The sequence below is a fragment of the Thamnophis sirtalis genome, unplaced genomic scaffold (assembly GCF_051295495.1).
Source record: "Thamnophis sirtalis isolate CommonGarterSnake01/CBP01778 unplaced genomic scaffold, rThaSir2_p1.2 scaffold_11, whole genome shotgun sequence".
NCBI lineage: Eukaryota > Metazoa > Chordata > Lepidosauria > Squamata > Natricidae > Thamnophis > Thamnophis sirtalis.
Window position 1 is genome coordinate 61,843,692 of NW_028261391.1, and position 12,332 is coordinate 61,856,023.

General features: G+C 39.1%; 1 protein-coding gene across 4 annotated transcripts in view; it reads right to left on the reverse strand.

Annotated features, from left to right (window-relative positions):
• The window catches only part of ATE1 (arginyltransferase 1), a 78,991-nt gene that overhangs the window by 36,601 nt on the left and 30,058 nt on the right, over positions 1–12,332 (reverse strand). For all 4 annotated transcript variants that reach the window (XM_087725915.1, XM_087725914.1, XM_087725913.1 and 1 more), the window contains one exon: positions 5,279–5,460. In XM_087725915.1, coding sequence (XP_087582041.1) covers positions 5,279–5,460 — 182 coding nt within the window. The remainder of the gene's footprint in view (positions 1–5,278; positions 5,461–12,332) is intronic.

Below are 12,332 nucleotides of genomic sequence, written 5' to 3' on the forward strand. Positions count from 1 at the left end.
CGTTTAGGGTTAGGGTTAGGTTTAGTTTTACAGCGTGCTTCTGTCGTCGCGCTGTTGTCTGCGCAATTCAGCGATCATTCGTTGGAATGCTTTAGAACACGCGGTTTTATCACCGCAGTTTAGTCGGGCGCGGTTTTGTTGTTCGCCCTTTTGTCGGTGAACCCATTTTATAGGGGTGTTATAAATGTTCCTGAATATAAGATTGAAGGCTCAACCATATTCCCATGAAATACAGTTGTTTATCAAAGACTGTCTCAGATTATGCTGGAGAGGAAAAAAAAAACGTTTGATATGTTTAAAACAAAAGAGAAAATTCTGGAAAGAGGTTGAACAGAGGCTTTCGATGTTAGATCCTCTGAAGAAAGCATGGAACCTCCAAGAAGATTCCTGGAGAAGTCCGAGAACCCTAAAGGAAAAGGTCATTGTTCAGAAAGTCTAACATACAAAACCAGAAATTTTGCTATGCTTTTTATTTTATTTTTGTTTTCAACATTATACCAAGCCTCTTTGTATTTAAATTTTCTACATACATTAAGGAGTATCTAATTTCAATTTCATCCATATTACAATGTAAGAAGATATAATTTTTTTTTCAGAATCTTCTTGTAATGTTCTGAACCCTCTTCTTGTGATCTATAATATTCCAGGTAGATTAGCAGATTCAGCTCTCTACCGGCTGCTCTTTTCTTGTCTCCGCTGTAATTTCTGAGTTGCTATATACTGTGATCTGCTAAACTCTGTAATTTATCTTCCTCTCCACTGAATATTTAAATTTTTATAATTAAAGTCCCAGGGGGTGGAGTAATTCAGGAGGTTTTTTAAAGAGGTTTGATGTCACATAGTCAGAAGCAGATACATTATTTTATTTTGAATTTTTAATCTCCTTAAGAGGCAGCACTGAGTATGAGAACCTTAATTTTTTTTACTCATTAAGATTACAGGGTGGACATCAGGTGAAGCCTCCTGAAATTTAAGTGGCAGCAGCAGGAACTACCAACCACATTCCCAAAGTAAAGGCAGGACCAATACACAAGGTTCCAGAGGGCTTCATAGAAAGGAGGGCCTTAGCAATTCTGTACAGGGTTTTCAAACAAAAGTTTAGAAAACTGCAGAACTAAAAAAAGCAAGGGGAACAGCATTTCCCTTCCATACCTATGTTTATTAATTAGAAAGACTATAAAAAGTGGATTTTTTCATACTGATTCCAACTGACTACGTAAATTAGAAGACATAGATATCTAATCTGTTGTAAATTATTGTTCTTTGGTAATAAACTATTGTGCTTCATGTTTAAAATTAAAAGAAATGTACATACAGATTTTAAATTCAGTCCAAGACCCAAACTAAAATTCACAGCAAGGAATGAATAAATGTTTGGCATATATTCTGAATGTTACATATCTAATTCACATAGTTTTTAACTATGTAATCTGAGTTATTGTACTGTTTACAACTTCCTATAGTATTCGAATGTAAGGAATCAATAGCTATCATATGTCAGCAAATCACACTACTATTCATTACAGATATGATTTTTATTGCCAGCAATACTCAGAAATGGGAATGAACCCAAACTATAAGGCATACTTATTCTAATTCTCCTTAGCAATATTCAAACACTGAAAAATTAAGCAGTTAGGTAATTTTAATTTTAAAATATCTGACATAGATTGTAAAGGATATCATAGTTCTTTGGTTGAGTCAATCAAACTGTTACAGAAAATAACCTTAATTACTGTTTTTCAAAGACAAATTAGTTCTAATGCTTTTCTCATTGCCCCACAAAGTAATGAATAAAGGCTAAGGACATTTCAGAGTGCCACAAAACTAGTTAATCTAGTTTACTATTTCTTTTGCCCTGTTTTCCTGTATTGAAAAATAATTCTTAAATTTAATGGCCTGGAGTGAAATATAATGAATGTTAGCTTGATCAAACAAAAGGCGCATTAAATACAGCATCCTACAAAGTACTAGCTCTTTCTTAGTGCTACCACATATAGATTGGATTAGAGAAGTTTTATACCTAATTACATGGCCTCTGACTCTGTTATAACATTGTGAAGAGCCTATGTTGTTCTTCACTAGTAAAACATCCTCAAAGTAGTCATTGAGCAGTACAAGGGAGCCTACTATTATCATGTCCAATATTATACAAAGATGTTGCTCTGGTTGGAAAATTTTGGTAGACCTTTACTGAGTTCAACAGTTACATCAAATAAAAACAGTAACAGTGAAAATCTGTGAGATGGTTCTGCAGGAGGTAAAATAATTACCCTTGGATCAAATATGTTAAGGTTATAAGCATTTAAGTATTCCTGCAAAAGGAAATAGTGTCATTTCTGTTTCAAAGAACACTGTTCAGAAAATAAACAATTCATTTAGCCCACATCAACTTCTATATACTGTCCCTAGAAAACGAAAATAAACAGATACATTCTCAGAGGCACAAGAGACTTTAAAACTAAGCATGTAGCAGGAAGTAAGAGTCCTTATTTGATTACTGATCTACTTAAGTCAAGAATCTGCCAATCAATCTTTAACAGATCATATTAATTTTTAAGAAGTTTACTGATATTCTCATATAGCATTCTTTAAATGCTTAGCCAAAAACAACAACAATGCCAATGTAGAATTAATGCTCATTAAAAAATTACAGAATAAAGCTGGTAGCAGCTTGTATGTAACCAATGCCTTCCTTGCTTCCTAAGAGTTTTCTAGTCCTAGCAACTTCAATTAGTTTATGTGTGCAATTCTACATAAGAATTACTAATCCTCAAATGAATTCACCCTTATATATTAATGGTTTAACAAGCTGACTTCTTTTTTTTTATTGAAAAGTTTTAATAAATTTTACAAATATTTCCCTTTCCCCTTCCCTCCCTCCACCCCCACCCTACCCCCCTGCCACCCCTCCTTCCCCCCAACTTCCCAGAGCAAAATACAGGGTATAAACATTTAACAATCATACACTAACATAAGCTAACTAACTGTAACATCTTACCTCCCTCTTGTACTTTAACTCCCCTTTTATTAAGCTAAATTTAGATTAATTATAACATTCCTTGGTCCTTCATAAGCTAAATAAAATTCCTCAGTCCAATATTTATTATGAATGTAGTCAATCCATCTTCTTCATTCCAACTTGTATTTCTCATCTGAATAGTCTTTCCAATATGCTGAAATTTTAGCCATCTCTGCTAAGTTTACTACTTTTAATGTCCATTCTTGAATAATAGGCAATTCTTCCTTCTTCCAGCAATCTTCTGACTTCTTAAGTAACTTAGACATAAAAGCACACTGAGCTTAGCTAAACTTTATAATTTATTATTAATCACAGAGAGACACCAGATACACCAAATACTGCTTATCGGCAAATAATACATTATTTCCATTAGGGGGAAAAGTATTGCAACTGTTAACACTTATTAACTACATTAAATGAACTTGTTATTGCAATTGACATTCATTGATTGATTGATTGATTGATTGTCTGCTAAATATCACTGTATACATCATAATTTGTTGTATCAACCTGTAGTCTTATCTCTATGGATGAACACATCTGATTTTTTTTTAAATGAGAAACTAAAAGAAACAGAAGAGCATTTTTCAAGGAAAGGGGGAAAACCCTTCTGCATCTGTGGAAGAGAGCTGGTGAGGAAAGTTAAGATGATAGCCACAACTCTGGAAATCAAAGTCCTACCCTTTTGTATATGTGTCAATACCATATAGAAAGAGAAAAGGGATTGATTTGACTCACCTGGGTAAGGATCCCCCCATCCCTTTTATGCTCATGCAAATTTACACATCTTCACAAACTTTCCTGGCGTTCATCACAGCTCCTTTGCAACCTCTGTGACTTATATGTACCTTCTCCAACCCTCCCTTACTTCATGCTCTTCCCCCAACCTGTGCCTTTTGCAACCTCCTTGTACCTTTTCCAACCTGTGTCTTGCTCTTCTTCCGCAACCCCTCTGTCCTGCACACCTTTCATGACCCCTTTGGAGCACACACACACCCATCCATGCCATACCTCTCTCTCACACCCTGTCGAGCCCTCCCTGACTTATGTCTTGTTTTGGTTGTGGGAAGCCTGCAGGAAACTGCATCTCAGTCATGTTTTCACCATAACAGTCAAGTGTTCTCCAACTGGCCTCTCCCCTCCCACAGAGTGGAGAGCTTGCCTAAACAAGTGATCAATTCTGAGTGTTTTTTTCCAAAGCTCCAGATTTCTATAAAGTGAAGTCCAGCTCTATGAACCTGATTAGTCTTCTGGCAGCTGCTGTCTGTAACTGATGAGAGTTTAATCAGCTTCACAGCTTTGCTTTTTCTAAGAGGCTCAGGGTTTGAAGCCCAGAACCCATTAGGCCACGGGGGGGGGGGGGGGAGGGGAGGACGGGGACGGGTGTGTGTGTCAAACTCAACTTCATGGAGGGATGCAAAAGGGTTGTGTTTGAATTCGTGGGGTCGGCATGGACAGGGTGGGCATGGCCAGCTCAATGTCACTCGTGTCAGGGGCACCAGTGGTGGCCTGAGTGCTCTCCCAGGGAAACAGGCCCCCAAGCTCAGTTTGCAGCCGCGACAGCCTCCTGCAACCTTCTGCCAGTGAAAACGGAGCTTCGGAGAGCCACGTGCTGCCCTCCCAAGCTCCATTTTCGCTGGCAGAGGCACCATGGGCCAGTCCTTCACTGTTTCCAGGGCAGCCCCATGGGCCAAATCTAAGCACCCCACAGGCCAGATCCATCCCTCGGCCCTTGAGTTTGACACCCCTACACTAGGCAAACAAAAAGGACCAGCGCATTCCTCTTGATGTGTATTCCCCACTTTATAGTATGCCTACTTAGTCTCTTGTAATTCTTTCTTCTCCAATAAAAGTAAATACAAACATTAATTTTTTTTCTTGCCCTCTTCTTAATTTTCCAGTGCTTGGATGAGCATTCCAAAGACTAGGGGAGTAGGGGGAAAGTGTTATGACATGTGCCCTTTTAACCTAGTTTGCTCTTAGTTGAATTTAGGAAATCTTCCTGCCATTTGGGCTCAATCAGCTGCCTGAGGTTGTATCTTTCTGTCCCTCTAAAACAAATGAAAGCTGAAATAAATCTGTAAGCACAGTCACTGGGACATGATTTTCCACTTTGTGACGACATCACTTAGCAACTGATTTGCTGATCCCAATTGTGATCATTACATGAAGACTATCTGCATTAGAAATGTCATTAGATGAGACTTGAATACTTTTAGGTGCAAAAATATGACAAGGGTCTTGTACATATCTTACCTTAAAGCAGAGTAGACACCCAAAGACAGAGAAGAAAAATCTGGATCATAGTAGAGATACACAGAGGATACACACTTCGGAAGGATGTCAATTACACCGACAGCAATTAGTTTTCCCTCAAGCCAATATTGCTGGTGGAAAGAACCATAGCCACAATCTGGACCATTTGGTGAATGTTCTGCCTAGGAAATTAAAATCATGATAGAAGGATCTTGTTTTTATTCAGTATGACTTCTTAAAATTGGTATTAGCAAATAGGGGGGGGGATATTTATCATACAACAAAACTGATACTTAAAAAGGGGTTCCACCACAAAACCGCGGATGACAAAATCGCGGTCGACGAAAGCGCATATGTGACGTCATCACAGCGCGACGAAAAAGATCGAAAAATGTAAAAATAAAGCGAAAACCTTACCCTAACCCCCCCAAACCTAACCCTAAACCTAACCCTAAACCTAACCCTTAACCTAACCCTAAACCTAACCCTAAACCTAACCCTTAACCTAACGAAAAACCTAACGCTAACCCTTAACCTAACGCTAAACATAATGCTAACGCTCTAAACCTAACCCTAACCCTTAACCTAACCCTAACCCTAACCCTTAACCTAACCCTTACCTTTATGTGAATCGGCTTGCTGTAATTTAATTTTTATTTCAATTTTTCGATCTTTTTCGTCGCGTTGTGATGACGTCACATACGCGATTTCGTCGACCGCGCTTTTGTGGAACGCGGTTTTGACGGGTCACGTAAAAAGGCAAATTCTTTGAAAACACATACATACATATTGAGAAAAAGACTCCTAATAATAAAAGTTACAGTGAGTTCTTTCACAAGAACCTGAATTAAGGCTTAAAGCAGTATGTGAATCAATTTCTGACCTTTTTTTTTTGGTTTAAAAAATTAACATTCAAGGCAGTGGTGGGTTCCGGGTGGTACGACCCAGTACGGCTGTAACAGGAGTAGCGGGGAGACGCAGCCACTGTACTGGTATGGTGGCTAGTTTGGCCCACTTGCCTGCCCACCCTCTATGGTCGTTTAATACCACGACCGGCCCATTGTGCACGCGCGCACGGCATGTGGTGCCTGCGCAACCTCCGCCAAGCAGCTGGGTGTCGCAGGGCAGTGTTGTATGCAGGTGCGCGCAGCTTGTGTGCCTGTCTAGGATGCCCGGCCCCATGTGCAGCGTACCGGCTGCACTGTGGTCTGGAAGCCACCACTGATTCAAGGCAATCACCTTGAATAATCACCTGCAGTTAATAAGTTTATCTCTCAAATGTAGTAAGGTTGGGTTTAACGGCTTAAATCAGGAGTGTCAAATTGTATTTCTTCAAGGGCGAGATCAGCATTGTAGTTCTCCTTGAGCCGGCTTGGGGGGCGGGGCGGGGCAGAATGAACGACTTCTGTAGCACCCTGACAGCCAAAAGCCCCTCCCCCTGCACCCATTTTCGGCCTGGACAGCCTCCTGCAGAAGGCGGCTTCCTGCGTTTTGACCAGCAGAGTTCTGCAGGAGGCCATCCAGACCAAAAATGGGGCACAAGGGAATCTGCATGTGGCACTCCCATGCTCCATTTCGGCTCCCAGAGGCTGTGTGAACCGGTTGTTTACTATTTCCATGCTGGCCCCATGGCTAGATTTAAGCACCTCATGGACCGAAACTGGCCCACACCCCTGGCTTAAACAGACTTGATGAGTCTACCATTGTAAATCCAATTTATATAATTATGCTTATGTAAATTGTTCTGAGTGTACTGTGATTGGACCAATGTTGAAAAATCAGTATGCTTATTTAATTAATCCAGCAAGTATATTCAAATAATTTTAATTTTCTTAGCTTAAAGTTGTCACCAAATAAGGATTAGAAGTTTTTCAGAAACCATACTTCAGGGGATATATGGTTATACTTGTTTTATCTAATGGTTCCTCCTTAAAAATGTATCCCAGGAAAATATGTGTTTATCCCAAAGCATCTTGCAATCCAGAAAAATTCATTGACAATAATCTTTTAGTTTATTATGCCAATTAAACCAGTTGAAGAGATGCCTACACTAACTGACAACTTCTGGAAATCACACTCACCACAGTCTAGGGTATCTGGATGTGGCTCTTCTTCATTTAGACAATTATTCTACTACCAGTGTTGTCATGAGGAGATGCTCTCTACCTAGAATCTGGGTGTATCAGAATAAGACAGCTCTCTTCCATCCGAATAAACTTTTAAGTGGACGGCTCCAATTTTAACCAGGGTTACTAGATCTAAATTGTCTTGGATTATACAGTGCTAGATAGTAGTAGAGTAGAAAAATTATGCTTTTAAAAAAAATAAAAGATAACAAAATAAGGATTGGAGAGAATTTAGTTGTAACAAGCTGCATAAAGTTGAGATCTGCCCCAAAGCTAGCACTGAGAAATCTGCAAGTAGTCTGAAGAAACAAAGAGGTAAGAATTGCAGAATTGGAACAGATTAAAAAAGCCACCACTGAGCCAACAGCACATAAAAGAAATAAATGATCCCTCACATGACTAAATGAACCTTGAAAACTGTACTAGTTCCAGTTCCCCTGGGGATTTTTAGGCACAAACATATGAAATCCTTTTCTCCAGATTCTTGCTTTTTGCAGACCTCCAACTAAGACACAATGAGAATTTAAAAAAACTCAAGTTCCCCTTTGAATTCCTCCGTCCCTCCATTATTACCCACTGAAGAAAGTCATTGTCTTTAGAGAACCTTTAAGAACCATCAGCAAGCCATTCTTTTAAAACGTGACCCGTCAAAACCGCGGTAGACAAAAGCGCGCTCGACGAAAGCGCGTACCTGACGTCATCAGCAGCGTGACGAAAAAAATTAAAAATAAATTAAATTGAAAGTAAAATAAAATTAAAGCAAGCCGATTCACATAAAGGTAAGGGTTAGGTTTAGGGTTAGGGTTAGGTTAAGGGTTAGGGTTAGGTTTAGGGTTACGTTAAGCGTTAGGGTTAGGTTTAGCATTAGGTTAAGGGTTAGCGTTAGGTTTAGCGTTAGGTTAAGGGTTAGGTTTAGGGTTAGGTTTAGGGTTAGGTTTGGGGGGGTTAGGGTAAGGTTTTCGCTTTAATTTTAAATTTACCGCTCACAGCGCGATGTTTTTGTCGCGCTGTGATGACGTCACGTACGCGCTTTCGTCGAGCGCGCTTTTGTCTACCGCGGTTTTGTGGTGGAACCCTTTTTAAAATCCAATTACTTTAGATACTATTCTACCCCAAAATTCCTTAATTATTAAATCAGGCAATATCTTGACAATTTGAATTGTATCTGATTAAGTTACTGGAGGCAGCTAGGCTATTGAGTCTAACTCCATACTTAGCAAAGTGGTCCAAATTCAGCCATATGCAACAAATGGGTGGTCAGTATTTCTTTGAATGTGTCCAACTATTGATGATAGAATAACGATTGATGGGAATTGTTTCTGCTATCAAACTGTTTTTAACATTCGAAAGTTTTCTTTAACATTCAACTAAAATTTGCCTTTCTATAACTCTTAAGACTTGTGAAAATTGTTTGTTTCAGAATCTAGAGCAACCATTCAGTCAGCCAATTAATTTGGTGGAACCCAAAACTTGGAACATTCTGACTTGAGGTTTCATATAAAATAAAATCTGGATGGGGCACGTAGAGCAAAGCTGTTATGTGTTTCCAGTGCAGTATATTCCAACAGCTTACCCACAGCCAAGTAGCTTTTTCCCCTTCCTTCAGCAACTGTAATCTGATAGCAATAGCAGTAGACTTATATACCGCTTCATAGGCCTTTCAGGCCTCTCTAAGCGGTTTACAGAGAGTCAGCATATTGCCCCCAACAATCTGGGTCCTCATTTTACCCACCTCGGAAGGATGGAAGGCTGAGTCAACCCTGAGCCGGTGGGATTTGAACCGCTGACCTGCTGATCTAGCAGTAGCCTGCAGTGCTGCATTTAACCACTGCGCCACCTTGGCTCACACAGTATACACAATCTTCTCAACCCCTTTCCTCCCTACTCTTAGTCACTGACATAAACATATCTTACTAAGCCACTGTTCTCAATCTTCCCAACACTTTCCTTTGCTCCACTAATCTTAGAAGGCTTCTGTCTTTGTTTTGATATTATCGTCCGTTGGTCTCCTATTAAAGTACATCTCTATCAGATTATGAAACTCTGCCTATAGCCTATAGAACCGAGATGGCGCAGTGGTTAGGGTGCAGTACTGCAGGCCACTTCAGCTGACTGTTATCTGCAGTTCAGTGGTTCTAATCTCACCGGCTCAAGGTTGACTCAGCCTTCCATCCTTCCGAGGTGGGTGAAATGAGGATCCAGACTGTTGGGGGCGATAAGCTGACTCTGTAAACCGCTTAGAGAGGGCTGAAAGCCCTATGAAGCGGTATATAAGTCTAACTGCTATTGCTATTGCTATTGCTATTAATTAAATCTTGGGTGCAAGCTCTAAGAAATTCTTTAGAGCTTACTTCCAAGGCTACAATACATTATATTGGTCACTTTATAATTTTTAAGAAGGTAATAAGCATTTGTTTAAAATTATTTTTGACCAGCTTTCATTTAAATTAAAGAAAGGAGGATGGTAAAAAATACCCTTCAGTTAATTAATACTTTGGACTTCTCCTGTCCCATAAACCAGTGTTTCTCAACCTTGTCAACTTGAAGATGTCTGGACTTCAACTCCCAGAATTCCCCAGCCAGCATTCGCTGGCTGGGGAATTCTGGGAGTTGAAGTCCAGACATCTTCAAGTTGACAAGGTTGAGAAACACTGCCATAAACACATAATTGGTACAACTGTACATGACAAGGTATATGAAGCTATCCTGAATGTCAGAATGTAAAATGATCACAGGTCAATATATTCCATTAAAGGTAACAAAACTAATCTGTTGAAATATAATTCCAATAATTATTTTTATTTTGGGTTTCCCCACAATGTCCCAAAGTCTTCTGGGTTATTGACAACTGAAAACAATGATCCTAACAGGCAGTGCTGTAAGAAAATAGGGTGCATATAAAGGAGGCTCAAATTAATAGTATGAAGGCGTACACTTCCAAAGTGTTCAAATCTGGTTTTGGGTTTGGGCATATGCGTGCATGTATTATATTGAAAAAGAGGGAGATGTACCCTTTTTAACTGGCATATGTAGTTCAAAAGTTTTTATGGCCTTGAATATGCAACACTTTTTTATTCAGAGCCATCTAATCAAAAACATATGCAAGCAGTGCCATACAAAATTTAATTCAAGATTCATAAGTTAAAAATACACAGTATACATAAGCAAGCCTACAGCTATACAAAAGAAGAAAAATAATCTGCTGTTTTACTTGACGAGTGATAAAAGCTTTTTTCCTATTAAGTCTAATGATTCTGATTAGCCTTCATAGCTTGGAGAAATGTAAAAAAAAAGTAAGGGTAGATCTAGCAAAGGAAAACAACAAACTCTTCACACATGGCTTTGTTCAAAACGCAGCATCTCAAACTACTGGTGCAATTACTTTAACTTGACAATTTCATTATACTCATGTGATAGTTAACTCTTTTAAGATGGAGAAAAAAGTTCTTTTAACTATTAGATATTAAGTCATCAGGTACCTTGACTTTAAACTAGCATTAATTCTCCAGGCTGGGTTCTCTGTTTTTTTTTTTTTTTTTAAATATAATGTTGAAACTGTTGGCTTTTTTTAAATTTATATATTTGTGTTTTGTTTTTTTTTAAATAAAAGTGCTCAAGCATAAGAATCCTTTTAGGCTCCGCTTTGTGAACGTCAAATTTATCTTTTGCAAAACAGAAAAAAAAACCATTCTTTATTTATTTTTTATTCTTTGCTGTGTAAATGCCTCAAGTATTTATTTTGGTCACAACATTGTAAAAACAGCTTTTTAAACCGAGTCCACAACTTGCCTCCCCCCACCCCCCACCCCCCACCCCCCACCCCAAGCAGATCCAGACAGCCTTTTAATGCCTAGAGAATTGCACTTTAGTATTTTTGGCTGTTCAGATACTGGAGCTGATGGAGTGATAATGAAGAATGGGTAAGCCAGGATTTTAAGGATTTGGGGAAATCTTTTCTCTCTCTCTTTTTTTTTCCTTAAATGATGTGACCCTCTGGAAGGAGGTCCACCAATATCCTCTCAACTCCTATTGTAATGATAGTCTGGAAATCCTTATTTAGTCACTGGGCTAGGCTGAATGGGACATTGTGATGTTTTAGGTATCTTTTACTTGGTTGCTGGATTGCAATTATTTTGTCATTTTTACACTTGTTTTGGTTAATATTCTATATTCTTATTTTATGTGTTTATTGTTGTCAACTGTCCAGAGTTGGTTGGAATCAAGAAGCATTCAAATGGAAATAAATAAATAAAAGTTTGGCAGAATCAGGCATAGGGGGATTGAGAAAGTCAAATGGCAGCTGCAACTCTGCAGTCATACCATTTCCTCTTTTTTGCATATTTCTTGATACCGTGGCACGACAAAACCGCGGTCCACTAAAGCGCGCCCGATTAAAGCGCGTACCTGACGTCATCAGCAGCGCGACAAATACGACCGCGGAGAAAAAAGGCCGCTTTAAAAAGAGCTTTTAAAGCAAGCCGCTTCACGTAAAGGTAAGGGTTAGGGTTAGGGTTAGGATTAGGTTAAGGGTTAGGGTTAGTTTAGGGTTACGTTAAGCGTTAGGGTTAGAGTTAGCGTTAGGTTAAGGGTTAGGTTTAGGGTTAGGTTTAGGGTTAGGTTAAGGGTTAGGTTTAGGGTTAGGTTTAGGGTTAGGTTTGGGGGGGTTAGGTTTAGGTTTACGCTTTAATTTTAACTTTACCGCTCACAGCGTGCTGTTTTCGTCGCGCTGTGATGACGTCAGGTACGCGCTTTCGTCGAGCGCGCTTTAATCTACCGTGGTTTTGTGGTGGAACCTCTTGATACATGTATAAAATGGGTAGAGTTTTGATCACATAGATGCAAACAGCATATTGAACCCTCTTTCCATAAATACCTCTGTACGTGTTTTGAATTTCTATCAAAACATGGCAGGCAACTATGGATCCAAA